The sequence below is a fragment of the Hippocampus guttulatus genome, chromosome 1, assembly GCF_054856545.1.
Source record: "Hippocampus guttulatus isolate MCC_2025c chromosome 1, RoL_Hgut_1.0, whole genome shotgun sequence".
Lineage (NCBI taxonomy): Eukaryota > Metazoa > Chordata > Actinopteri > Syngnathiformes > Syngnathidae > Hippocampus > Hippocampus guttulatus.
In genome coordinates this window covers 15,892,605-15,917,585 of record NC_141261.1, presented here as the reverse complement: position 1 = coordinate 15,917,585, position 24,981 = coordinate 15,892,605, and the positions used below count along the sequence as shown (strand labels likewise).

Genomic DNA, 24,981 nt, shown 5'->3' with positions numbered 1-24,981 from the left:
CTGCATACTTTCGGTTTCCAAGTCGCACAAATGACCTTAAATACGTAATCATAAACGTATACAAGGATTACAACACAGGCAAAGGTCACATATCAGGAAACGAAAGTAATTTACGTCTACGACTTCGAGAAGACTGCCGTGTAGCGTTGCAGGATTATTCATAACAATGACATTGCACACGCACACACGAATAAATAAATAAAAAGTGTTGTGTGCGGGGCGGGTGAGACTGAAAGATATCATATATAAGATAAGATATAAGTTACGCTCACCATAAGAATAGAAAATAAAAATAAAACGGCCGGGAACCAACCTCAGAACCGAGAGTACTGAAACACCTTAATTTATCAAACAATGTACATAATTCAACAAACCGAGGTAGTGTATTTTTTGGCCTTTAGAGGGCAGTGTGTTTGCATTTGCTGACCTTGTTCTGTTCTGCAACAAACAAGATGCCAGTGTCGTCACATTTTTACGTCACCGGTGAATTGCAGTTGTCATTGACACCCAAATGCTCAATAATGCTCTTCTTTCATTTCAGCTCCCACGAATAAGAACAACTCCTATTTTTGCTCGTGGTCTTTCAGCACTATTTCTCACATCTGTAGACATCCTTGATTGAATGAACAGCTCTATTAGAATAATGGCCTGAATCATATTTTGAATCATATTTGCTCAAATCGGCGTCATCCTACTCAACATTCATTTCTACCCCTGAAATGGAATTATTAATGAATATAATATAATATAATTTCGCTCAGTTTTCGTGCTTTCGGATAAAATGGGGAAAAGAAGACATTATTTTAGAAAGGTGACGTCATTGTCAAGCATGGATGCTGCTGCTGTTTTAGATGCTTTTCAATGAGTCAACTATTAGTTAGCATGCTGCTACATAAGTGAGCAAGTCAATGTTAAAAACATTCATTCTTTATTTTGGTCGTTCCAACTAAAGCCTATACATCTACAAATGCTCTCCTTAAATTGGCAAATATTTTGACGTGTCACACACAGATAGCTTCAGAAGGACTTCCTTCTCATCACTCATTCATTATCAGTGCCTGCTGATTTTTGAATGAAATGCAACTCAAGGAAACATCAAACCTTTTTTCATGCCTTCCTAGTCTAATTTACCAGAGTACCGTTGTATGTCAAAGCCACAAAACGATACCACCAAAAGTAATAAAATCATCAGCTGTTATATTATTGGGTATACAAGCTAAAATTATCCAATTTATGATCAGAATCCAAAATTTATCCATCCATCCATTTTCTTATTGGCTTATCCTAACGAGGGCCGCGGGCGTGCTTGAACCTATCCCAGCTGTCTTGGGGCAGTAGGCGGGGAACAACACCCTGAACTGGTTGCCAGCTAATCGCCGGGCACACAGAGACGAACAACCATTCACGCTCACAATCACACCTGGGGACAATTTAGAGTGTTCCATCAACCTGCCACACATATATTTTGGAATGTGGGAGGAAACAGAGTACCCGGAGAAAACCCACACAGGCACGTTGAGAACATGCAAACCCCACGGACGACCGCCGGAACTGGAATTGAACCCTGCACCTCCGCACTGCGAAGCGGACGTGCTAACCAGTCAACCACCATGCCGCCAGTTTCCAAAATCTGCCTTCAAATCTAATAACAACAACAGCCACATTAAATGCCTGAAAAATTATTTGTAGCAGCTAAGGGCACTGTGACTTTTCTTTGATAGCTGACAAACAAATACAGCACCTTGAGTATGACAGCTTTTATTACAGCAGAGAACCTGAACATGTCAGGAGCACAAAAGTCTGGTCACACAAAGCCCACTCTGCGCCATTCTCCACTCCTCCCTCAGACACTTTGTGAAATCAGCTTTCAAGTTTGTGTAGCAGCTTCCACTGATTAAATAGAGTCACTGTTTCCATGCCAAGTGTGCGCATAGTCCTGTCAGAGTCATTTTATGCTTATGTATCCAGCCATTTTCTATACTGCTGTCCTCATTAGTGCGGTGGGTGAGCTGGAGCTTAGCCCAGCTGACTTCAGACGAGAGGCAGGATCCACCCTGGACTGGCGGTCAGTCAATCCCGGGGCCATTGTAGGTTTAGTTCTTTGTGTGGGAAACAAAGCTGTCAGCGTCACAAACAAACACACCTGATTGACATCTCAGGAAATAAATACACTATTTGCTTGGTATGACAACATTATTTACAATTCGTTTATACAGTTCCTTTAGTCCAAAGTTGCATCCAGGTTCTCTCGTAAGAAATAAACATCTACAGCAAAAGAAGCTACTAACACAACTGAAAATAAACAAGATTGTTGATGGTGAATGAATACATGGCTTAAAATGTCTTGTATACACAGTAGAGAGCACAAAAGTGTGTGTGTGTGTATATAATTTAAAATTCCATTTCAGCCACACAACACAGTGTTTACTTGGAGACAACCCTGTAGGCGAAACAAGAGCTTTTTGCACACAGGAAATTGTCTTGGACCGCATGTGCTTGTGCCAAAACTAGTCAGGATTGTGTCCGACTACACGAGTTTGTTTGCGTGTGTGTGTGTGTGTGTGTGTGTGTGTGTGTGTGTGTGTGTGTGTGTGTGTGTGTGTGTGTGTGTGTGTGTGCGTGCGTGCGCGCGCTAGTATGCGACAAGGTGATCAGCGTCTAGTGGCAGCCACAAGCTCTGACCACCATGTTGCGGTACTTTTTGAGGATGGCATTGGAGCTGTCGTCAAAGTACAGCACTGAGATGGCGTGGAGCTGCGTGGGAGCACAGCAAGGCTTCGGAACTGTGTCCGGGTTGATGAAGTGAACCTGCATGTGCCAAGAGCAGAAAAAAAAAAGAGGTGCATGGTCATCCACGGTTTGCTTCTAACAACAAGGTGATTGTAGAATAGTTGGTAGGATTGTATTATCGTCCATGTTTAATGTTATGTGTTCTGTTACCGTATATTATTTTTTTAATTTTATGTTAAATGTTCTGTAAAGCGCTTTGTTATAGCTGCAGCTGTTGTCAAAGCGCTCGATAAATAAAGATGTATTGTTTTGAAAGGTGATGGGCTGATTAGATTCGAAAAAGTCCTCAAGATTACTCACAAGCGTTTGCACAATGGCGTGGTTTGTGGCGTTCATGTACGAATTGAGTGGGAAGGTGCACTCGCCCTCGCAGTAGTACGCTGCGTATCCTTCAGGAGCGATGATCCAGTCCTGGGCATGGGACGGTGGTATGATTTAAAAAACAGACACAGGGGGAGGCTGAGACGTGATATTAATTGTGAGGAGTTCGTACCTGCCACCCAAGATCTCGGAAGCTGACATACAGTTCGTGCTTCTTGCACGCCTGCTTCTGATCAGTGCTGCTGTTCTCTGTGCAAGGAGAGGGGGAGACATTTGTCATTCTCAAACAACAATTAAGCCCAATTGACACAATGCAGATCCAAACTCAAACATTTCAACAGCTGCTATCAGAAATCTCCTCCAGAGCCAGCAGCAATTTGCTAATGGGCCACCCAGCTCACATTGCGGCATCAACCTTTGTCCTCTTGCTTTTCTCTTCATTTGTGTTATTGTTGACCAGGCAAGGGTGGGCTTTTGCCAGGCAATGCACCCCATGCATGATGAGAAGATAAAATTTTCCATTCGCCCATCCGTACCCCCCCCCCCCCTCCCATCAACAATCCTTTCTGAAGGGGCATCCAGCATCATAGATGGCAGCTATCATCGCCCCTCCACCGGGCAATACTTTATAGGCTGCATCATACCCATGTGCTCCCTTCAGACAACAACTGTGGGTGATCTGAACTAAAGAAATATCTCAATATTAAAAGAAAAAAAATCCATCATGATAATTTGATGATATTCTACAAAAATATTGGAAATCTGCATTTGCTTCTCAGAACAGTTATTAATAGATAGTGGTTGCCAACAAAAGCACTTTATTTTTAAAATTGCTCCATATTTTGAGCTGGAGTAAGTACCATTGCCAACTACTACAGCAATCAGAATGAAAAAAAAACTATTTTATTTGATATGTGGTGTTTTGCACCACATATGTTACCCTGGAATATCTCATTTGTGGGTCGCCTTTTATAACACAAATGGTCAGAGGAATACAGCTGTTGGCGCCGTGACTGCATATCGTCGCGGTCGTACGATAAACACGTGTCAATTTTCGTCATTTAAAAAAAAAAAAGTTTATGTTAGTGGAGTGTCCGCACTTCGGGCATTTGAAATACCAACAAATGCAGCTGTGATCTTTTGGGAGATAGCTTCCAAAATGTCCCTACAAATTCTACTCAAGTGATCGTTAATGTAGCTGTGATGCAGATTACTTGCGTTTTAGAAGTGATACATATCGAACATCAGGCAAACTTTTAGCTGTGCTGTATTTCTGGCCAAGAAGGGTCCAAATTGGTCAGTGATCAGGAACGACTGGTTCTCATCATCCACATAAGGCCATGCCGGTCCAAAAAGTTCTAAACAGGCTTGTGTGTTTGTGACGCCGGTTGCCCCACAGCACAGCCCAGATGTGCTCTGCCATAAAAACCTTTTACCTCCTCGTCGAGAACATGGGAACTAATGTGCTTGTAATGCTTGTGCAAATAAACAATGGCGGCCGAGGGATACTCAAACCTCTGGCATTACACTCTAATGTTTCAGCGGGTCCCATAAACATGAACCTCTCACACCTCCAGTGAAAGGTCATTGGATATACGGATTGCATGTTTTGTCTTTGTCAAATTTTATGATTGTTAGTATTGCATAACAATGATTACTTATGTCATTTGGTTAAAAGAAAAAAAACTCTCTTACATTCACGTTCAGAAATGGACAAACTGGCAGATTCCTGGCGGGCTACTTGGCAAGTGAATTATTCGATAGGATGTTGCCAAACTCGTCAGGCAGCTGGACTGGTGTTTATACATGTTTGTAATCTCATAATTTAATCTTGCAAAGATTCTTTTGGGGCCTGCCAAACAATATGGCAGAGCAGTCAGTGTGCTTTTCAGATTTCAGGTTGGTTTGAAGATCCATACTATGATTTTAGTGTGGATGTTTTCAGAGTGGCAGTTTTATCAAACTACCTGTTAATGTTTTGTTTTGTTTTTTCACGAAAACAAGGGGAAAGAGCACAGAAGATTATTTGTGTGTGTGTGTGTGTGTGGTTTACTCCTCCTGACACACACTTTTGTTGATTACCTGCAATGTTGGCCACTCGCAGGGCCTCTTGGCTCTTGGCCCCTTTGGAGCGATTCGGGTTCCGCTGCTTGGTGCCTCCATGTGCTGAACGAATGCTTCGCAGGTGCACCTCGGTAGCTTTGAAAAAGGCCACCATGAATGGCTGTTTGTTCTGCGGCCCACTTCGACCGATCAGCCCTACTGCGCGAGGGTTTATACTGTCGCCTGTACAGGGTGACACAGAGAATACCAAAAAAAAAAAAAGTGTCATCATTGATATCAACCTTGTTGAAAATGAAATGTGTGCTTCTCGTTTGTACCATATTATTGGAAAATGACTTGCTTGTGTATTTCTTTTTGGAGTGCCTGCCCACCCATGAAAGTGAAGAATAAAATTACACAACTGAGAATTTTTTCTTGTGGATTGCCAATGGAAAAATCTGTGCTTGGTGCCTAGGTGAATGCAGGCCAAAGTATATTTGTGGATCGTGGTGAAAAGTGCGTGGTAATTCTTAATCCAGACACATGACATAGATGTGATAGCTGCTTGAATTTGTAGAAAATATGATGTGGGGATTTGTGTGAGATTTTGTTTTGCCTGCTTTTCCATGCATGGCTCATTAGGTTTTTGTGTCCATCTGTGCTCGTGTTTACAACCCCCCCTCAGTCAGCCACTTGTGTCTTGTCCAGGTGTTTTTAGTTGTCACATCTGTTTGCTTGTATTTAGTTCCCTGTTCCCTGATTACTGCTTCTGTTAGTGTCCTGGTGGTTTTGAGTTTAGTCCCCGTTTTGCTTTGCTACTTGGTGTCTCGGTGTTTGTACTTTTATTATTCTGAGTCCACATGCCTTGTTTGCCTTTGTGTTAAATTTTTTGGGAGGCGGGAGGATCTCCTTTTTGAGTACATCTTGCACATTACCTTGCTTGCCAGCTTCCCTGCATTTGCATCTGCAACGCTGCCTCGATCATAACAGAAAAATGGCCCCAAGTGTGTCATTCTCCTCATCAAATCATTCTCTGGAAATTGCTCTAATTTTTAGGTGTGCTCAAGCCGCCCCAAAAAAAAAGAAGAAAAAAAAACAACTCTTTCTCTCTTTATTATTAAAAAAAACCCTCTCTCTCTCTTTATATATAAGTGGGGATGTCGGCACTGTTGGACAGTCTGCGTTGGTTTGGCTGGATAGATGGCTGCTGAAGTTGAGGATGAGGAGAGAGGAGCGTCGGCGCGGAATGCGGACACATGTTTGGAACAGAGTCGCCACTTGGAATTTAAACAGATTTACATGGGACAGGAGAAGTGAACCAATGTCTTTTTTTGTCAATGGATGCTACAGCTTCTTGTTTACTTTGAAACTTAACTTGAAGCCGACGTGTGTCACGTTTTGCGAGATGGTAGTTGTAGGACCCCAAAAAGCAGGGAGGCAGGGAGGAGCAGGGTGGATTGACCAAAATGTATTTAACAAAAAATACACACAGGAGTACAATGGAAAAAACACGAAGTCGAAGTACTCAAAAATGCCTGGAAATCACAAGTATCAAACCAAACTAAACTTCGGCCGTTTTGAAAAGATTCCTAAAACCTGAAAGTTTGTTATCCCGTGACGGCTGTAGGTATGGGGATGACTACAGCTCTTCGGCTTTCCAACGTGGCCACTTGCGTCCAAATCTGATGATTTATTTGGGAAAAAGAGGCCTCTGAAATGTGGCAAGATGACCTGGGTCCCGACAAGTTGATGTGAACATGTTGACATTTTCGGCCGTTTTGAAATTATTCCGATAATGGGATAAAATATAAAATGGCATCGTAACGTGTCTTTCGGGACACGGAAGGACACGTAACAGATCAGGCAAAACGAAAAAAAACAAAAGACAGGACTCAACACACAAGCAGGTGGTCCGGTTCAAGGGAAAAGTGTCCCAGCCATAGTGCTTCGACTAGGTCCACTTTCCGTCATCTATTTGAATGGATGTCCGGAGAAGCCCTCAGCCAATTTGCGACATGACCCAAAACAAATGTACTTTGTACTTTCTGCTGAAGTTTACCTGCAAGACAAACTCCATCGCAGTTGCGCTTGAGAGGAAATTGGAACTGGAGATATTCGCCCGCTGCGACCGGTAAATTCGCAGTACATCAAATGCACCACTGGAGGGCAGTATCAGTGCAAACATACTGGCACGACCGCAGGCGGCTCGTTTTCACTTGAGGTCGACGAGGAAGGACCTGGCAGGAAGTTCTACCTCCACGTCAAGAAAAAAAAAAAGAATGAAAATGATGGTCGTTTAATTTTTTGCCCTCTTTACTTCATGTGCTCCCTCAGAAGTGGTTTTTGCCTGGCGTTTTGTAAAGAACCGATCTAAGGACGTTTGCTTTTGTCGCATTTTAACAGTCCTTCGAAAATGTCCAAGGCAAACATCAGCCTAGTGAGCAATCGTCCGACCGGTGAACACTTTTTCTGGGGATTCACATTTACGTCAAATTATCGGAACACTTCATGGCCCCGGGGGCGAATGACGGGGATGTTGCATAAAGACGTATCTCTCGATCTACACCAGGGGTGCCCAAACCTTTTGGACCCAAGATCGACTTTCCGAACAACCAACCTCCCGCGATCGACCCGTTACCGCGCACGCACATGCCCCCGGGCCTCGAATTTGACACCTGTGCGTTCGACGTTTGATCGCTCTCCGCCTCCTGCGGTTCTCTTGCAATTTGCACTTCTCGTAGGAATGGCATTCGATTGTAAGTGACCCTTGAAATTACTGTTGCCGCTGTGAAAATGTGATGACCAAATTAAAAAGGTCCAATTATGTTAATTAAGGAATAAAATTAGATCAAGTAGGAGTCATTAGCGAACGCAGACGTCTCCGTTACAGATTTTGCTTTTCTGCGCAAGTGGACTTTGGAAGCCCAAAACGACCACTTCAGAGCGGCCGGCCGGGAAGCGGGAAGCGGCGCGGCAAACGGGTCACATCCCAAACTTCCTGCTGGACCGCAAAAATATTTCTCTGCGGTGTGCCAAGCCGGTGCCCTGTCAACAAGTGACCCGTTCGCCAAAATGGCCGAGCGAGCCAAACGGCGGTCTTGTGTTTGTCTCGCGCAACAGATAATGGAGATCATTAGTGTGAGCGTCCGATGCCGATGACCCTTTCTCTGAGGATGCTGGCTCTCAGTGGCCCTCGGCAATTAGAACTTTCTCGCTGCTAATGAAGAGTAAGCGGAGGCAAGCGGGCAGCCATCGATCGTCTGTTCGCTTGGGGCCCCCATGCGGGGCCCGCTTGGGAAAGCCTGCAGATTGAGAGCGCACGTTGCAAACACATGCACCTCCCCCACAGGCAAACAGGGCTCGCTTTGTCTCGCTAAGCCAACTTCTTCCGCGGGCAACATTCGGCCTTGTTGTCCTGTCTGATGATGCCTTTTTCCCTTCTTGAAACTGAAAAGTCCAGGGGGGGGCGAAGTACGCACCATCATAACATGCGACGGCTCGTCCTCAAGGGACTGAGCCATCCATCCTTTTTTTGATCCGCTTTATCCTCACAAGGGCCGCGGGGGGCTGGAGCCCATCCCAGCCGTCTTCGGGCAGTAGGCGGGGGACACCCTGAAACGGTTGCCAGCCCATCGCAGGGCACACAGAGACCAACAACAATCAGCCTGCCGTGCATGTTTTTGGAATGTGGGAGGAAGCCGGAGTACCCGGAGAAAACCCACGCAGGCCCGGGGAGAACATGCAAAGTCCGCACAGGAAGGCCGGAGCCGGGATCGAACCCACGACCTCTGCACTGTGAGCTCAACGCGCTAACCACTGGACCAGCGGGCCGCCCGGGACTGGTGGGTTATTTAGTCCAATTATCCGATCCGCTTCTCCACGGGAGAGCTGGAGCTGATCCCAGCTCACTTCGCGCAGCAGGCGGGGTTCGCCCCGAACTGCTTGCAAGCCAATCGCAGGATTTTCATCCCACATAATTATAACTCACCACGCTGGTGAGTTGAAGGCTGTTAAGAAACGGGCTCGCCGGAGGGAAATTGGGTCTCAGAGTGCTTTTATTTTCTGACCTGTGTGCATAAAATGACACGATGAGACCGCTGTGCAACTCGGGGCAGTTTCGCTGGCTCTCCTGGCGATCATAAACGATCGAAATACCTCGCACGCTAATCGACGTTAGCAACATTAGCTTAGTCCAGTCTTTTTCAAATAATGGGGCACGTCCCCCCTGGCAACGCAGGGGGGCATGTGTAACTCTGAAGAAGGTGCATTTTTAAAATAGAATAATGTGTCATTGGTCATCCACTACAGCAGTTGGCAGTAGCGCCCTCATTGTCAGAGAGTGCGCAGGGACGATTAGCTCTTTGGTGTTGGGGGTTTTTTGTGCACCGAACAGGCGATATGAAGTGCAGTAAACAAAGCCTCAGGAGACAATGTGATTTTTTTCTGTTGGGATGAAAAGAGAGCCAAAACAGAAAGCGGCACCAAACGTTGCCAAAATCACCTTGCCCAAAATAAGCCATGCTATCTTCTAACAATGCATTCGTCACCTTCTCGGTCGTATGGTGTGACTGAGACTGCATCAGGGATCAGCTCTAAGCCCCCTTCCTCTTTGCACTGGCGATGGATAGGCTGAGATGAGACTGGAATCGCCATGGACCGGCATGTTCGTAGACGACATTGTGAGCTGCAGCGAAAGCAGGCGGAAGAGCATTTCGAAAGGCGGACGCACGCGCTGGAAAGGAGAGGAATGAAGATTAGCAGAAATAAGACGATAAGAAAATATACAGTATATCCGTGCATGGCTCGAGCATGTGTCATTGTTGGCCGTAACAGTCGTGGTTGGCGGAAAAGCTTTCTTTCATCTTGCAAAAGTCATGCCAAGCCAGGTATTTGTCCTCCAACCAAAAGAAAAGCCATCGAGGAAGGAAGGCTACTTCGGCCGTCGTCCGGTACTCTTACGCGCTAAGTTGTTGCCATGGTGACGAGGCACACCGATCGCCATGGCTTCGGATTCTGGAGAGGGCTGCACATTGAAACGCAGGCGTGCTGTTTGTTTCCCGTCCTCATCCGAGAACACAAGCATACAAAACCCTGGGCTGCCCCCCCCCTCCCCAGGGGTTGTTCCAAGGTTGGAAACGAGCCCATTTTCATCTCTGTCAGCATTTAGCTCATCGTACGTCGTTTTCACCAGCCAGCTTTGCATGGAACAACGGCTTGGAATGACCCCAAAACAACTTGAAGTCAGAACATTTTGCCTGTTACTTGTCGAAGTGGTTGCAGAGTGCCCCGCGACAACAGCTGCCGCGGATCGGACACGTTTGCCTCCCACGTCGCAGTGCTGGAAAACTCCATTGGGATGACTCGGCTCGGATGACTTTTGTGCACAGACTTGCAGATTGTTCATGCATAATTGACAGGAACGGCTTCCTCCTCGGGAGGGTGGCGGGCGTGCCGGAGTCTGTCCCAGGTTAGGCGAGAAACACACGAGGCCAAAAGCACCGGCCTGTTTCCAAGCAATCCCAGAGATATTGGACTGCACGCATAAATCGAGAAACGCCTTCACTTTGGAGTCCGAGCATGTAACAGGCGCTCCAGTGATGCGAAGGTCAAGCATTCGGCGTCATCCTCGGCGAGCGGCGAGCGGCATGCTAATGGAGCGGACGGGCCCCGCGCTTCGGCATCGCGGGCTCAAAAAGAGAAGCCGGTTTCCCGCGGCGATGGCGTCCGCAATTCACCTTTGACACTCTGCAATGTTGTTTTAGGGCTCCCCGTCCAATTTCGTTCACCGGGGCGGGTGGGTCAATGGGATGGCGCCAAGATGATCGCCCGCCATTCCCCAACGTCGCGGGCGGCTGCGTGAAAAAGTCGACCGAGCACATTTCATGTCCAATCTGAGGGAGTTGCATGAACAAGCCTCCCCGGATGTTTCTACATTTGCAATTTCAAGGCCTCAAAAGGACAGTCCCGCCCGAACGGCAACAGGCCATTCGTCTTCAGCTTCAGGTACGAGCTGCTCTGCGGCGCGTACTTGCCGACTGCTTTGAACCGGCTGCAACGTGAGGGCGGCGGCGCCGGGAGCGGCGTGAAGCCAATATAATGAACCTCGGCGTCAATCCGAACGGGGGGGCGGGGGGGTGCCTGGTGCTCTCGGATCGCGCTTATTGCCGAGGTGCGACAATTAAGCGCAAGAACTTCTTGGAGTCTGATGCCAGCGGCAATCAACGAGTGGCCTTCTCAGTGATCATTTGACAGTTTGAGCCCTGCGAGTCCTGCGGGACTCGCCGATCAGAAAAGTATCAGTCCCGTGATGCATTTAGAGAGTCACAAATTTGGAATTCGGAAATGGGTCGACTTATTCAATTTCAAACGATAATAACACGAACAACAAGATTAATTGATAATAGGCTCATTCCTTGTAAAAATATGCTCCAAAAATGTAAATAATTCAGGCATACAAGATTATTATCGCAAAAAACGATCCAACTTTAGCCGCTTCCTCTGTGATATCTCCGCAATAATCTTTCGCAACACTTGTTTTAACGTTACACGACTTGGCAATCGTCTGGTTCCCACGAGGTGAAGGCCGATCTCGCCAATCTCGTCTCGCGAGAACCGAAATCTCGTCACGCGAGATGACTTAACGCGAGATCAAAACAACAATGGCGGCGATTGTCAAACTGCGATCGTTGCTGCGTTGTTGTTTTTTTTGGACTGAGAAATGTCCTCGCGTCCCAAAAACGCACATTATTTGGAACTGTGCGTCTGGCGGGATGCAGAGGTAACGAGATGGCTGCCTTCTTGTTTTAACAAAGGTTGCGGTAAGACAAAGCCCGATAACAACCGTCGAGGGCAAACTTCTTTCGGTCGTCGAAGCAGCAGAGCTCACTGCTTGACCGGCGAAACACAAATATGCCACCGCGAGAACGGAAATGAGCAGGACGAAGCAAGTTAGGCCGAGCGCTCGGCCAAAGCCATGCCGCTCGACATCCGCTCTCTTAATCGCTTTGGCCGTTTGGCTCTCATTAAAATCTTGCTCCTTCTGACACGCCTGTCCGGGAGCTCACGGTGAGAGCAATTAAAAGCCATCCGCGCACCTCACGGGAAGCAGCGCCCGAACACGCAGCCGCCGGCCGGCCTCAGCGCGAGAGCACCATGCTAACTGCTGGAAACGGCATTTGTCTTCACGAGGCGCACCGTATGAACACAACACAACAAGACAAGAGGCTCGTCTTCTGCTAAGTCTGTCCGGTCTACTCGTAGAATCGAAGGAGCCGATAGGACAGCGGATGTTCTTCTGCAATTTTTACGGCGCCGCGTCCTGCTCAGTGCATTCAGGCAGTGGACAGTTGTGAATGAACACACGATTTTATGTAAATATAGCTCCTATGTTTTTTGTTTTTTTAAGGTGATAAAGAACGAATCCAGTAATCCCTCATTTTTCACGGTGAACGGGGGCCAGAAACTCCTCGAGAACGTTGAAAAGCGCAAGGTGTGGACATTTCGCCTGTGTTCGTGGCAAGGGGCCAGCAAGGTCTTTATTATTTGTTGTGCTTTTATCTAGTTGATGTCGACCATATGCGTGTCATTTATTTTGTTTGGATGATTGATGAAGGAAGCTCTCACAAGAAGTGCAAAGCGTGCGCAAGGCATGACGAACGCAAGCAAAAAATTTTTAAAAAACGCCGTTCCAGGGAACCGCCTGAGCTCCGCACAGCATCCAATTCGATGTGAACCAACGTGTGTTCTCTGACATTTCCGCCGACAGCAGTGTGGGCCAGCCATTAATTAGCCCATTTTCTTGGGGGGGGGGGGGGGGGCAGCAGCCAATTAACTTGTCAACAAACGTGTCTGCGTGCTTGCGCATGTGCAAAGTTAAGCACTTGGAGCTGAGGTTAATTCCTCATTTCATGTCACAGCCTTCTCCTCACTCTGCAACGAGAGCTGCAAAGGATCCTTCCATTTATCCTTCGCGCGTGCACTTGACAAACAACTGTCACATCCTAAAACAAAGTCGCGTATTTAAAAAAAAAAAAGGAGCAAAACAATGTGCTGGTGTTCAGCGCATCTGCCTCAGTTAAGAGATCGAGGTGCTTTCCAGTGTGTGTGTGTGCGTGTTTTCTGGCTCCAGCCTTCCTGTGTGGAGTTTACATGTGCCTGCATGGGTTTTCTCCGGGTATTCCAGTTTCCATTTTCGGATGGCTGAGATAGGCTCCAGAACGCCCCGTGACCCTCGTCAAGACAAGCGGATCAGAAGATGGATGGATGGATGTAAGGAGAGAGGCATAGAGACAGACACACAGAGATAGACAGATATATAAACACCAGAGCTAGCTTGCAAGCTGGCAAGCCAGTTAGCAAGACAGAAGAAAAGATGAACTGGCAAGGCGAGCTAGCTAGCTTGAGAGCTAGCTTGGTCCCTGTCCCCGCCAATTCCAAAAGGCCATCCATCTGGCGGTAAAGTGAAACCTCGTGGTGAGAAACAATGAAATGACTTCTTACCGTCACTTCACACATAAACCGTTGATTCTTTTGTTGTTGTTGTTTTTTTTTAAAGAATTTCATCTGTGTCGTACGTTGCACATTTGACAATAAAGTTGACTTGACTTAAAGCAAGGCTTTGAATCCCGAATCCAGGAGGCAAGATGAGACCAATGCTAATTGGACAGAAGGCGGCGGTTCCCATGAGAGGAAAAGGGCAGGAAAAAGAGGATGGCTCGTTTCCATGGAGGAAGAAGGAAGGTGTGACTCGCCTCTCACTCGACTGATTACAGACGGAGAGGACTCAGTGGAGTTCTGCTGCAAGTTCTTGCCGCCTCAGTGTTGAGTGTGCCTGATGCGCTCTCCCCTCCATTATGGCCCCCAGTCCACAGCCACCACACACACACACACGCGCGCGCACAACGAATAACAAGCACTCCTACCTTTAACTCTTCACTTCTCTCCTGCAGAGAAGCACACGGTTGCCCGTGAACAACATGAGAAGCTTCTGGCCCTTTAACTCCGATCCTGTACTTGATGTAAAGTAATACCAAGTAATACCTCCATGAATGCACGCGTCGTATGCGCAGAAACACCACGAGAGGGGGAAAACTATTTTCAACCTGATTTGTCCTTGGTTTTAAGAGATGCTCTACGGTGACATCAGCCTCTTTGCACGACGCTCTATTTCATATTTTGATACGATACCACCCCGATCTCTCTCCCCTCATCTTTGTCATCACGTGCAATGCGACCGCCTATTCCGGCTCATCGCAGGCTTGGCTCACCGCGATATCCGCACATGGGCCAATTTACACAACCCGGCGACTTGCAAAGGCTTATTCTAAATCAAAGGTAATATTGACGACTTTTTTTTTTTTTGGTCAGCGCCCTACAGGTTGTAATTTTCCATCGGGTTCCCTTACCGCTCTTCATTGATCCCTTTCCTGCTGCCGTCAGTCTTTGAGCCCAAGTATCACGACTGATCCACTTGCCTATTCTAAGCAAGCTTAGCAAAAAAACGGAAGTAGAAGGGATGCACACGTATACCATCCGTAGTAAGTATGCGACGAATCGGACGCCTTCCAGGACTGATGTCATCATCCGGCTCGAGGCAAGCCCCTTCTTTGTCTGGTGAGCACTTTGAAACAGTCATTCGTGCCTTCGTGCAATCCCGTCCGGATGACTTCAATGCAATCGACTTTGGAGTTAGCCAATCCTCCATTCCAGTTGCTCTAAAGTGCCGCTGCTCTCCTTTTGACTGGTACTCGTAAGAGGGAGCCCCCTCGCTACCCATCTTTCAAAGTCTAAAACCCAATTTTTATTCTTTGGCTTTGGACTCCAACGGGTTCAGGGTGTCCCCCGCCTACTGCCGGAAAACAGCCAGGATAGGCTTCGACCCTTGTGAGGATCAGAAAATGGACGGATGGATGGCTTTGGACTCAGCCTGAGACTTGATTTCAAGTGGCCTAGAAATACAGTTGAGTTGGGCTATACAGTACGTGCTCTTGTTCAGGCTGGAGATTTTCTTTTCACTTTTTGACCCGATATTGTCATTGAAATAACCATTCAGTACACGTACAAATGTAGGTGTGAGAAATCCTTGTGGGCCTCCACAGAATATAAAGATTCTATCGGAATGAACCCCTGAAAAGAAGAAAAAAAAAAAAAGAAGAACGGAAGAAGCATCCAAAAGCTGTTCGGATGACGTTCTGAAGAATCCTCCGAGGTCTGGTGAGTCACTCGGTCTGTCACTGGAGTCCATTGCGGCTCGGCTCCATCGCCGAGGGCAGGAAGGCTGGGGCGGCGGTTCACTGACATCTGACTGACGGCAGCCCGGGGAGGCCGAGTCCCAGAACCCCAAGCACTGATGTCTTCTTGTGTGCGCGCGCGCACATTGCAGGCTGCAGAGTGATCCCATTCGGAAGCAAACCGTAAATCTTGGCGATTCGTTAGAATTCCTCCATTTTCATTGATTCGATCGAGCCACTTGCAGGATGGCGCGAGGCCGTCATCTCAACTCTGCGCTCCAGAAGTCCATTAGCGCTTTGACGACCGACTGAGGATCAATCACGCTGGGCGCGCACAGCCAAAGTGTTAGTCCTCGACTGGACGTCTCAACCTAATCACAAAGCTATTATCTCAGAAAGTCAAATGACATCCGCTGCAGAAAAAACATCCACGTGTCCTTAGGGCCAAAAGCACCATTTCACAGAAATAGGAGGGGAGAAAAAATGACCAAGGATCCAGAACGCTGCAGGTCAACCAAAGCCATTGTTTTTCGCCTCGCGTTTGAACTTTGCCCGCTTGAAAATAATCGCATCCTGCATCGATGGGAAGTCGCATCGTGAGCATGTGCTTATGTACACACCAATCCCTCGCGCTGCCTGCCGTTTCTTCGCTGTCGGATAAAATAGCCACCGACGCACTGTGCAATCCTGTGAGGAACACTCAACTTTTGCCCCAAAATAAATACAGAAATAAATAAAAGATCTCAAATGGATTGAAAATGGTCACAGCAATATCTCAGGCTTGTAAAAAAAAATAAAATAAAAATCAATAACATACATATGGAAATTCAAAGTACATTGAAAAGGAGCTCCAAACAGGTTAGGACCTGCTGATTCCACCGGTTGTATTTGTTTCCTTGAATGCCAAGAGTAAAAATGAAAAGGGGAAAAAAGTGGGAGCTGAGCGATTGCCATCGACACTGTGGGCAACCCTTTCCATGGGAAAACGGAACCGTAATTCAAGCTGAAGAGCGCCCCGATGATTCAAAGCAAGTTGGGATGTGCATCAGTAAGGCAAGGGACACGTCCGCTGCCGCGCTCGAGCTTGAAGAGAGCTCCCCTGTTAGCCGGCATGGAATGCTTTTCACGTCAACATATTTGGATGAACCAGCATAAAACAAAGTAATTCAATATTAGGGTTGGAACGTTTTGGGGGTTTTTTTTGTTTTTGTTTTTTTTTAGCGCTAATTCAAGACGGCGATGTCCATGATTACGGCAGCGCGCCATGACACGCCCGGGATGCGGCAGACAATCAGCATATTGCCAAGGGATATGGGTTTGTTTGTTTTTTGCTTCAGAGCCCGCTCCCGGTAAAGGAAAATAGAATGTAAAAATGAAACACTTTGTGACAGTGTTTTCAGAAGTCTCTTTGAGAGTGCTATTCGTGTTGTAACATGAATTTCTTTTGATCGTCCCCTGAAAGCGTACCTGACAAAATGGTACCGAAATGACACGCTTCAATAGCCAGAAAAGCGCGAGACAGTTCGGAACGTCTTGCGGCCATCTCGGGGCTTCAATGTGTTGAAAGCGTGTCCCTTTTTGGGAGAAATAGCGACGCAGTTTATGCAGCTGGCGGACATGAGCGCGTCATTTCAAATGAATTCCGGTTCACAAACGATCCTTGTGCGCAGGGTACGCACATTGCTATGCATCGATTGGCGAACAAGGGCGACTGATTGGAAAGTTCAAACGTGTCTGGATCGAAAAAGGTTTGGGTGCTGGACTACATGCGGGCGCTTTCGAGTGAAAAGCAACAAATGCGGCACCCTCTGCAGAAGGCACCGGGCCGCAAGAACCAGACCGAGGAGAGCGGCGGCCCTCAGCCACTCTCATTGTCCTTCATGAGGATGGTGTACTGTCTCGGTTAGATTTGGATAGTCAGCTAAACTCATTTTCTACACCACGACTCTGAAGCCGTTACTCTTAATCCACAGGTTTAATGATGGAGAAAAAGGTGAAACTGGAACATACAGTACAAGGCGAAATTACCTTTAATTCACAAACATCATAATAATAACAAACCGGATTCGCAGAACATCTGAATTGCTTTTCCTGCACAACCAACTAAGTAAGCTAACATTACCACAACTGCAAAATAGTAACGAGACATCGTTGTGCTAACGCGATTAGCAAGAGCTAGCATCGATAGTAACACGTTTTATCCACATCGCTGAGCAGCATTTTTATGTCACAGAATTGTTTACCGATAAAACTACAAACGTGTACATACCCGCGATGCTACCAAAGGCATAAGATGTATGTGGATTAAGATGGATGAAACTCGACTTCCGTCGCGTTTCTCTCTCGGTGACGAATGATCTAACACCATACCTGTCAACTCATACGGTTTAGCCATAGTTCATACGGATTTTGTGGTGAATCTTACGTATATGGCCGTATCGGACAAATCATACGGATTCTGAAAATTTCCGGGGTTTTTTTCACCAACTCCAAATGATTTGGAGTTGGTGAAAAAAGTAACGCAGGAATACAACTCTGAACACAGTAATGCCACTAAGTAGAATGATGATTAGACATTAACCAGGCATTGTATTATGGAGATCTACAATAAATATCATTGAAAATTTCGTGGGTTTTTTTCTGCCGTTATTTTGACATATAAAATGCTTTGGTATGTTATAAGGATTTTTTGCTATTTATAAGGATTTTTTTGGTAATTTATAGAGGTTGGCGCTCCGAAAAGTTGACAGGTATGTAACACGCTACTTACTTGCTTCCGTGTACGCATTTTCCGCTTTGATGACGCCACGTCCGGTTGTGACCAATGCCGTTTACGATGAAACCAATAAAGTTTCGTTGCATAAAAAACACTCTCAACTATGCATAGAAATATTAACGTTACTTTAGTGTAACTTGAATGCAACATTCGAACTTAAATTGACTGTAAATTGGGGACAGAACAGATGGTCTTCAAGAAATATCAGCTCGTCGGCTGCTGGCTAATGACAACGCAAAACACCAGGCCGAATAAGACCTTCCATCGGGGCTCGTTGTACTCACTCTGCGACACGTCGGAAGTCTTTCTGCCGAAAAGCAAACATTTCTGTCCGAGGAAGGAGCCTCGCTCGGCTCGTTGATCCATCTCACTTTGAGTGGCTGCCCCGTTCTCCGTTTTGGAAGTCAACAAGAGACGAGTGGACAAAAATTCCAATAGCTGTCTCCCCGCGACCTTTCAAGATGCGCCGAACATTGCAGAGACGCTTTGCATCTCGATCCACGCTTGCGGGCAATTCAATTGGCGGGACCGATGAGGCCGTCCGTGCCGCTCTTTACCGTATAACGACCGCTTCGTCATCCCGGGAGACGAAAGATCGATCGTATGTTACTGTGATACGATCCGGGCTAAATTCAGACGGAATGTCGATGGCTCCGGAAAACCAGAGGCAACCTTGTTACCGAAGACAAAGCTGTCCAACAATGGTCTCCGGCGAAGGAGGCCGTTGTTTGGCTCGAGCCCGACTCGATGGCACCAATGTTATTAGCAGCGAGCCAGGTGCAGCTCCGGAGTGGAGCGTGCGCGCTATTGTTGTCTGCCGACGGCTCGGCCTGGACTCTCAGAGTAGGCCGGAGCCGCCGCGTGTTCGTCCCCAGGGAAAAAGGTGACTCGCGGGAACCGCCGCCTGCTGCGGGGGATCGGGGGGGGGGGGGGGGGGGGGGATTCTTTGTGGTCTCATTGGCAGTCCGGGCCAACGCCTGTCGCGAGCGTCGTCTAATAATGCGCTTGCTGCACACTAAACGGCAGGCTACACTGCCGGTTTTAAAAATGTCGCCGACAGCGCAAGATGTATGCACACAAGTTGACAAGTGTTTTTTTTTTTTTTTTCTTCCTCGCCAAGTAAAGGTGTGCCCGGTTGTTACATTTACAGCACTTTCATTCCAGTCTCGTCCTCTTGTGTCCCCGGGCGGGCTTTGTTGAATGGACGGCGCTTCGTACGGATGCCCGACAGCAGGCCGGGTCGATCTGCTCAAGGTCAGGCAACGAAGCACTTCGTCACTGTTCAAAGAACAAGTCTTTGTTTTTCAGCCTATTAAAAAAAAAAAAAAGAAGAACAAAATCCGTTGCCAAGAAAGCACTTTCAACTTGAAATTCTTTCTTGACTCCTCACCGACCACCAAATGTGAAATCGTGTCAATGAAGTCAAAGCATTTTGTTGTTTCATGTCAAGAAATGCGCGTGATTCTCTACATTTCAGGCTTTTGGAAAGCCAAACCCTCCGATTTCTTTCACCCTCGTGCTTTTGCCGTGACGCCGTGAGGAGTGTCGGAGAGGTGGCAACCCAAAGGAACCGCCGCAATAGGGGTGGCCATTTTTTTCCCCCCCTTTGCGTGCGTCTGCTTTTTACATTTTCCCTGCGTGAATGTGGAACACGTACCTGCTGTGGAGCTCATCAAGCGCGTCAAGTGACGTGATCAGAGAATCAGAATCAGATGGGATTTGCGCACGTAGACGGCTGTCATAAATGCCTCGTCCCACTTGTGAGAGACGCAATCAAGCGAGTCTTTGGCTCAGCCCCCTGATGGCCGCCCTCTTCAGATTTTAAAAAAAAAAAACCACACTCAAAAGTGGTGTGAGTGCATCTCTCTTTGCCGCTTAAAAGCCGGCAGAGCACAAATCGATGCACAAAGTACAAAAGTGAACCGCTGTGGAACACAAGTTTGGATTGGATTGGATTTTTTTGTTTTGTTCCATACCAGGTCATTTTAAAAAGAAATGTGCAGGAGTCCCTCAGCTCAATCAACAGGCGAGACATGTTCAGACGGGGGGGGTCCCTTGTTTGGGAGACATTGCGGAGCGTCCACACACGCGTCACCTCTTACACCAGGGGGGTGTCCAAACTTTTTCGTTTGAGGGCCACGTGCGGAAAAAATGAAAGGATGAAAAGGGCCACTTGAAAATTCGTCAGAGATTTCCCACGCTGGTGTGTTCTCTTTATGAAATCCACTGACATCCACCACACGTCATTGTTGAAATGGTCTGGCTCACACCCCTTGAGTTGGACCAGCTTTTCCCGGGTCTAAATTTCAGTCGACTTTTTCAGACCAAATTTGCAGATGGCCAGCCAGGCATAACGCGTCTACCGTCTTCACAAACTCGCTGAAGGAGAGCATTGCGCCGGCACGAACACGACGAGGGGGGGCGGCGCGACTTTGAAATGGGGGTGCACTCTTCTCTCTCCAATCATACATGAAGGTCCATTTCTAATTCGCATGAATGGTTGGCCCAATATTCCGCATGGCTACCTGTCGGGCTCCAAAAGAATCCATCGATAAGCGTCGTCGCGGTCTCTCTTTTTTTTTTTGAGCAGGATATCACGTGATCAAACTTTGGACTATTTGGGACTTCCCTCCACTCCCGCTGAGCTTTTGGGGCAGACCGTATCGATCGCTTTCTTAAAAGCTTCCCTGACTTGCGGGAAAAAAGCCTGCCGCCGGGATCGACCGTCCATCCCCTTCCGATGGTATCCGTCCGAATTCTGATGGACTTTGGGCAAGAGGTGGAGTCTTCACTGTCTTCACTACTTGACCTTCCGCGCATGTTTCTGGACGCTGGCAGCAGAAAAAGCCACACGAGCGCGGGGGACAACAGACCAATGGATGGATGCTTTTGATTTCATGGAGGATGACCGAAAGCTTTGAAAAGGTACTTTTGTGAGGTGTCAAAATAGAGAATCTGAAGGGAAACGGCGGCTCGGCGTGACGAATCGATTGTCAAGATGGCTGTGGATTCATTTGACGTTTGGCTTCAGCCGCCACCTCCGTGGCACGGGTACGCCGGCCAGTCGGTTACGGCGCGCCGCCAATCAACCGTGAAAGGAAAATGGCTCTGAGGGTGTTATTTATGTTTTTATTGTATTTATTTTGGGGCTATGGGGGGCTGTCTGATTTCAGTCAGCCAATCCGTAGCCTCCTGGTAACCAGAGAAAGCAACAACTGTAGCATGGAGTCGCCAAAGACCTGTCAAGGCTTTTTTGGAATTTCCTCACGTATTTCAGCGAGCGCCGCTTCAATGGGCGCTTGTCCGAATGACGCCTCAGGTTGGCGGCCCGATTTTTCAAACGCGCCGATGCTCCCTCCAGGACACTTGCGCACGACTCGATGACATCAACGGGGGGCGGGGGGGGGGGGGGGGGCAAAGAAGGCAGAAGACGAAAGAAGGCGAGCGTGAGCGTGACGTCGACAGAGAGCATCTCGCTATAAAAAGACGAGACGCACGCTTGTGCGCCCACACCGATTTGCCCGTCACGTCTCAGTCGGCAGCACCGTTGGAGGTGGCGCGCAAACACCGGGATAGCCCGCATCGCCGCCGGCCACTTCAAGAGGACGGAGGTGAGCTTCCTCTCCCCCAAAAGAGGTAAGGAGGCATTTCTGGACGGTGACATTTCTCCCTCTCGCCTTTTTTGAAAAGTTTACACTCTCCGCAGGCTTTTAAGTGAGACGCCATGAAGTGGACGCGGCTGCTCTTCCTGGCTTCCGTTCTGGTCTGCAACTTGACGGCGACGCGCGGAGGAGCGCAGAGCATCTCTTCCGAGGAGGAGCCGGACCCGAGGACCGCGGAAGACCTCCTCCTCCGCAGAGCCGAGAGCCTCCTGCTGCGCTCCATCCTGAGGAAGATGCAAGCGCAAGACGACAAGAGCGGTGAGACGCAATCGAGAGGTGGAATATACAAAAGAATGAAGGAGGATGAAACATTTGCTCGAAATGCGTGTCCCGTTGTCACCAGAATTGGATGAGACTTCCATCGAAAGTCACATTGTTGTGGGGGGGGGGGGGGTCATTTTGGTCAACGTGATCTTCCTGTTTTCCATTTGCACATTTGCATTCCAACTTTGAAATGATCCCCAGTGCCCCCCCCCCCCCCCCCCTTGTGAAATGGCGAATGACGCGCATATGCGACCCTCGGTTTTGGCAGCGCGAGCAAAAACTAAGTCCCCCCCCCCCCCCAGGAGAACTCTCCACTCAGGGGGCCTGGGTGGCAAAGCGCCAGCATCCCGGCAAGAGGCGCGCCGAGGACGGGGCCGAAGAGGCCGACGAAGAGGATTCGGACCTGGAAAGGAGACAGCACCCGGGAAGGCGCGCCGCCACGGGACGCCCTCCCGCCACGCTCGTGCAAGGCGAACCTTCCAAGCGGCAGCACCCGGGGAAGCGCTACGCGGCGGTCACGCGCAGCCGGCGGCAGCACCCCGGGAAGCGGCAACCGGACCGGGAGGACGAGGAGGAGGAGGAGGAGGAAGAAGGGGAGGAGGGGGAGGAGCATCGTCGCCTCCCCGACTTGCACGGGCGCCAGCATCCCGGCAAACGCTTTTGGGATCGTGCCACGACCGGTCCTTGCGAAGACCTCTGGGACCCCGCGCGATGTGCCAAGACCGACCTGCTGCTCCATTTTCTAGACGACATCAGCGACGTGAAGCGTGGCGAGGATAAGAGACAGCACCCGGGCAAAAGGTTCGCTCCCGAGGAGGAACAGTAGAATCAGTCCTTCCGTGTGCTGTATCGTCAACGAAACAACGCGTTGCCTGCGTCGCGATCACTCATTAATAAAAGGAAGTAGAAAAGAAACGAATCCAACACTTTACCTTTTGGTGTTGCTTCACTCTTTCGCCGAGTTCATCTGCTTGGTTTCTTTGGAGAGTTCGTCGAGTGCGTTGAAGGGTCCCTGGTGGGGTGATAATTACAGTCAAAGCTCGGTTTTCCAACGTCTCTGTTCTCGACCAAAAATTTCGAGTTTTTTACGCCTCGGATGACGACCGAAAATCTTTTCTCGACCAAACTGAGCGCACTTGAATGCACCACTTGACTCCTCTTGGCTTTCCTCGAGGAAGTGACGCTTTTTTTTGTGACACTTCCGTAGCGTTCCATTGTGAGCAGACGTGTTCAATAAAGATTTTTTTTTTTTAAGAGCGTGGTTTCGGTTTTCAAGTCAAGTCAACAGTATTTATAGAGCACTTTCAAACAGCCATCGCTGCATACAAAGTGCTGTACATGGAGCAATTTAACATGCACAATAAACAGTAAGACAAATCGGTAATAAAGGCGGTAGAAAGCACCAAACAGTAAAACCAAGAACAAATCTAAGTCATGCTGAGTCGAATGCCAAAGAATACAAGTGAGTTTTGAGGAGGGTTTTGAAGATGGGCAGCGAGGAGGCTTGCCGAATGTTCAGTGGGAGGTCATTCCAGAGAGAGGGACCAGCAACAGAAAAGGCTCGATCCCCTCTGAGCCTCAGTTTAGTTCTTGGTACTTCTAATAAGGTCTGGTCCACAGACCTGAGGCGCCGGGCAGGTGTGTAGGGGCGGATGAATTTCGAACAAATCAGTTTTCGAACAGCCTTCTGGAACGGATTATGGTGAAAAACCGAGGTATGACTGGAATCGCAAGGGTGTGACTGCTTTGGTCGATTTTTTTAGAAGCTAATAGCCGCTGCGTGTGACGCATCGCGACGGATGCGGTGTAAGTGCGGTCGGCGGCCACAGCCGAAGCTCGGCCAACGAATTCTTTGCCATTCGCGTCCACGATAATAAATGGAAGGCAAATATCGTTCGTCCGAGTTTATTTGAACTGCATCGGCGACGTCCGTGCGAGTCGTCGCCTCACCTTCCCCTCCGTGTCCATCGCCGGGCACGTGGAAAGGCTCACTGTCTGTCACCTCACGTCACGCCGCCTGAGCACGAGGAGCGGCAACGACGGCTCAAGAGCTCCCCGAGTAAGCGACGCGTTGAGGAACGGAGCCGTCCGCCGGGACACCGCTTGCGCGTTTCGCAGATTTCGAGTCAAGCTGTCGCGCACGACATCTTTACAAAGTCAAATGCTTCCAATTCTGCTTGCTGTCCGTCACACGCGATGTCAACGACTCCAGATTTCATTCAATGAGCGTCTTAAAAGATGGGAGTCCACAAATGTGCTTTGCGGCTTTTTGGAGGTGTCTGTGCCACCACAGATTTGAACCCGTGCGTGAAAGTGATGACTACCCTCGCAATAGTACAGTATATTCACCAGATGACATCACTTTCACATCACAAATGTATCATTTTTGTTTGGGGTCTGATATTTTATGACTGTGTATATTTATTTGGATATAAATCTTTTACGGGTGTGGTTTTCTGTTGAATCTTGGTGAAATTTGTTATTTTCAAGACAGTCTCGTGTGTTTGCTCGCGGGGCTGAATTGAGTAAGGGCCAGGCTGGACACGTGGAAACGCTTTGCACTTACTGGACAGTCTGTGCCGGCATGCGTCAAAAGAGCTGGAATCCGCCAATGGACTCAGAAGAAAGAAGGAAAAAGAAGCAAACGACGAACATTTACAGACGGGAGAAGGTTTGTTCGCTACTCGGATGGAATTTGACCCTCTGCCATAATGCTGAGCTGGAAGATAGGTAAGCTAAGGCATTTTCAATTTTAAATCCAAATTCCGGGGGCGTTTTAGGAATTAGAACAGCTCTTTAGGAAGCCACCGGCGTCCTCCCACCCACTGTACTTTTACAGCTCAGGGGTGTCAAACTCCTTTGTTGTCGTGGGCCACATCATCGTTTATGGTGTCCC

At 48.1% G+C, this 24,981-nt stretch overlaps 2 protein-coding genes and 1 long non-coding RNA gene across 3 annotated transcripts; 1 reads left to right on the top strand and 2 right to left on the bottom strand.

The window, feature by feature from the left end:
• Window positions 1-2,658: 2,658 nt before the first annotated feature.
• On the bottom strand, window positions 2,659-9,807 carry LOC147210657 (bone morphogenetic protein 7-like). The gene is made up of 5 exons (XM_086129370.1): window positions 9,702-9,807; window positions 5,194-5,397; window positions 3,284-3,360; window positions 3,091-3,201; window positions 2,659-2,808 (listed from the first exon to the last, which is right to left on the bottom strand). Exons 1-5 carry the CDS (start codon window positions 9,805-9,807, stop codon window positions 2,659-2,661), a joined length of 648 nt encoding a protein of 215 aa, XP_085985496.1.
• An 11,467-nt stretch (window positions 9,808-21,274) lies between these two features.
• On the bottom strand, window positions 21,275-23,287 carry LOC147210655 (uncharacterized). Its single transcript, XR_015101259.1, has 2 exons — window positions 23,018-23,287; window positions 21,275-22,045 (listed from the first exon to the last, which is right to left on the bottom strand). It is a non-coding gene; the product is annotated as an uncharacterized LOC147210655 (long non-coding RNA).
• trh (thyrotropin-releasing hormone) lies at window positions 21,884-23,016 on the top strand. The gene is made up of 2 exons (XM_086114318.1): window positions 21,884-22,079; window positions 22,388-23,016. The coding sequence occupies exons 1-2, from the start codon at window positions 21,884-21,886 to the stop codon at window positions 22,909-22,911; spliced, it is 720 nt and encodes a 239-aa protein (XP_085970444.1). The 3' UTR covers window positions 22,912-23,016.
• Window positions 23,288-24,981: the final 1,694 nt, after the last annotated feature.

Excerpts from the sequence above, each read along its gene's own strand:
- LOC147210657 (XM_086129370.1), bottom strand. The coding sequence starts at position 9,807 with ATGGCGATTCCAGTCTCATCTCAGCCTATCCATCGCCAGTGCAAAGAG. Across the intron at positions 3,361-5,193 it reads GCGAGTGGCCAACATTGCAG|AGAACAGCAGCACTGATCAG; the intron begins GTAATCAACAAA and ends CTCCTTGCACAG. Across the intron at positions 2,809-3,090 it reads ACGCCATTGTGCAAACGCTT|GTTCACTTCATCAACCCGGA; the intron begins GTGAGTAATCTT and ends TGGCACATGCAG.
- trh (XM_086114318.1), top strand. The coding sequence starts at position 21,884 with ATGAAGTGGACGCGGCTGCTCTTCCTGGCTTCCGTTCTGGTCTGCAAC. Across the intron at positions 22,080-22,387 it reads AGCGCAAGACGACAAGAGCG|GAGAACTCTCCACTCAGGGG; the intron begins GTGAGACGCAAT and ends CCCCCCCCCCAG.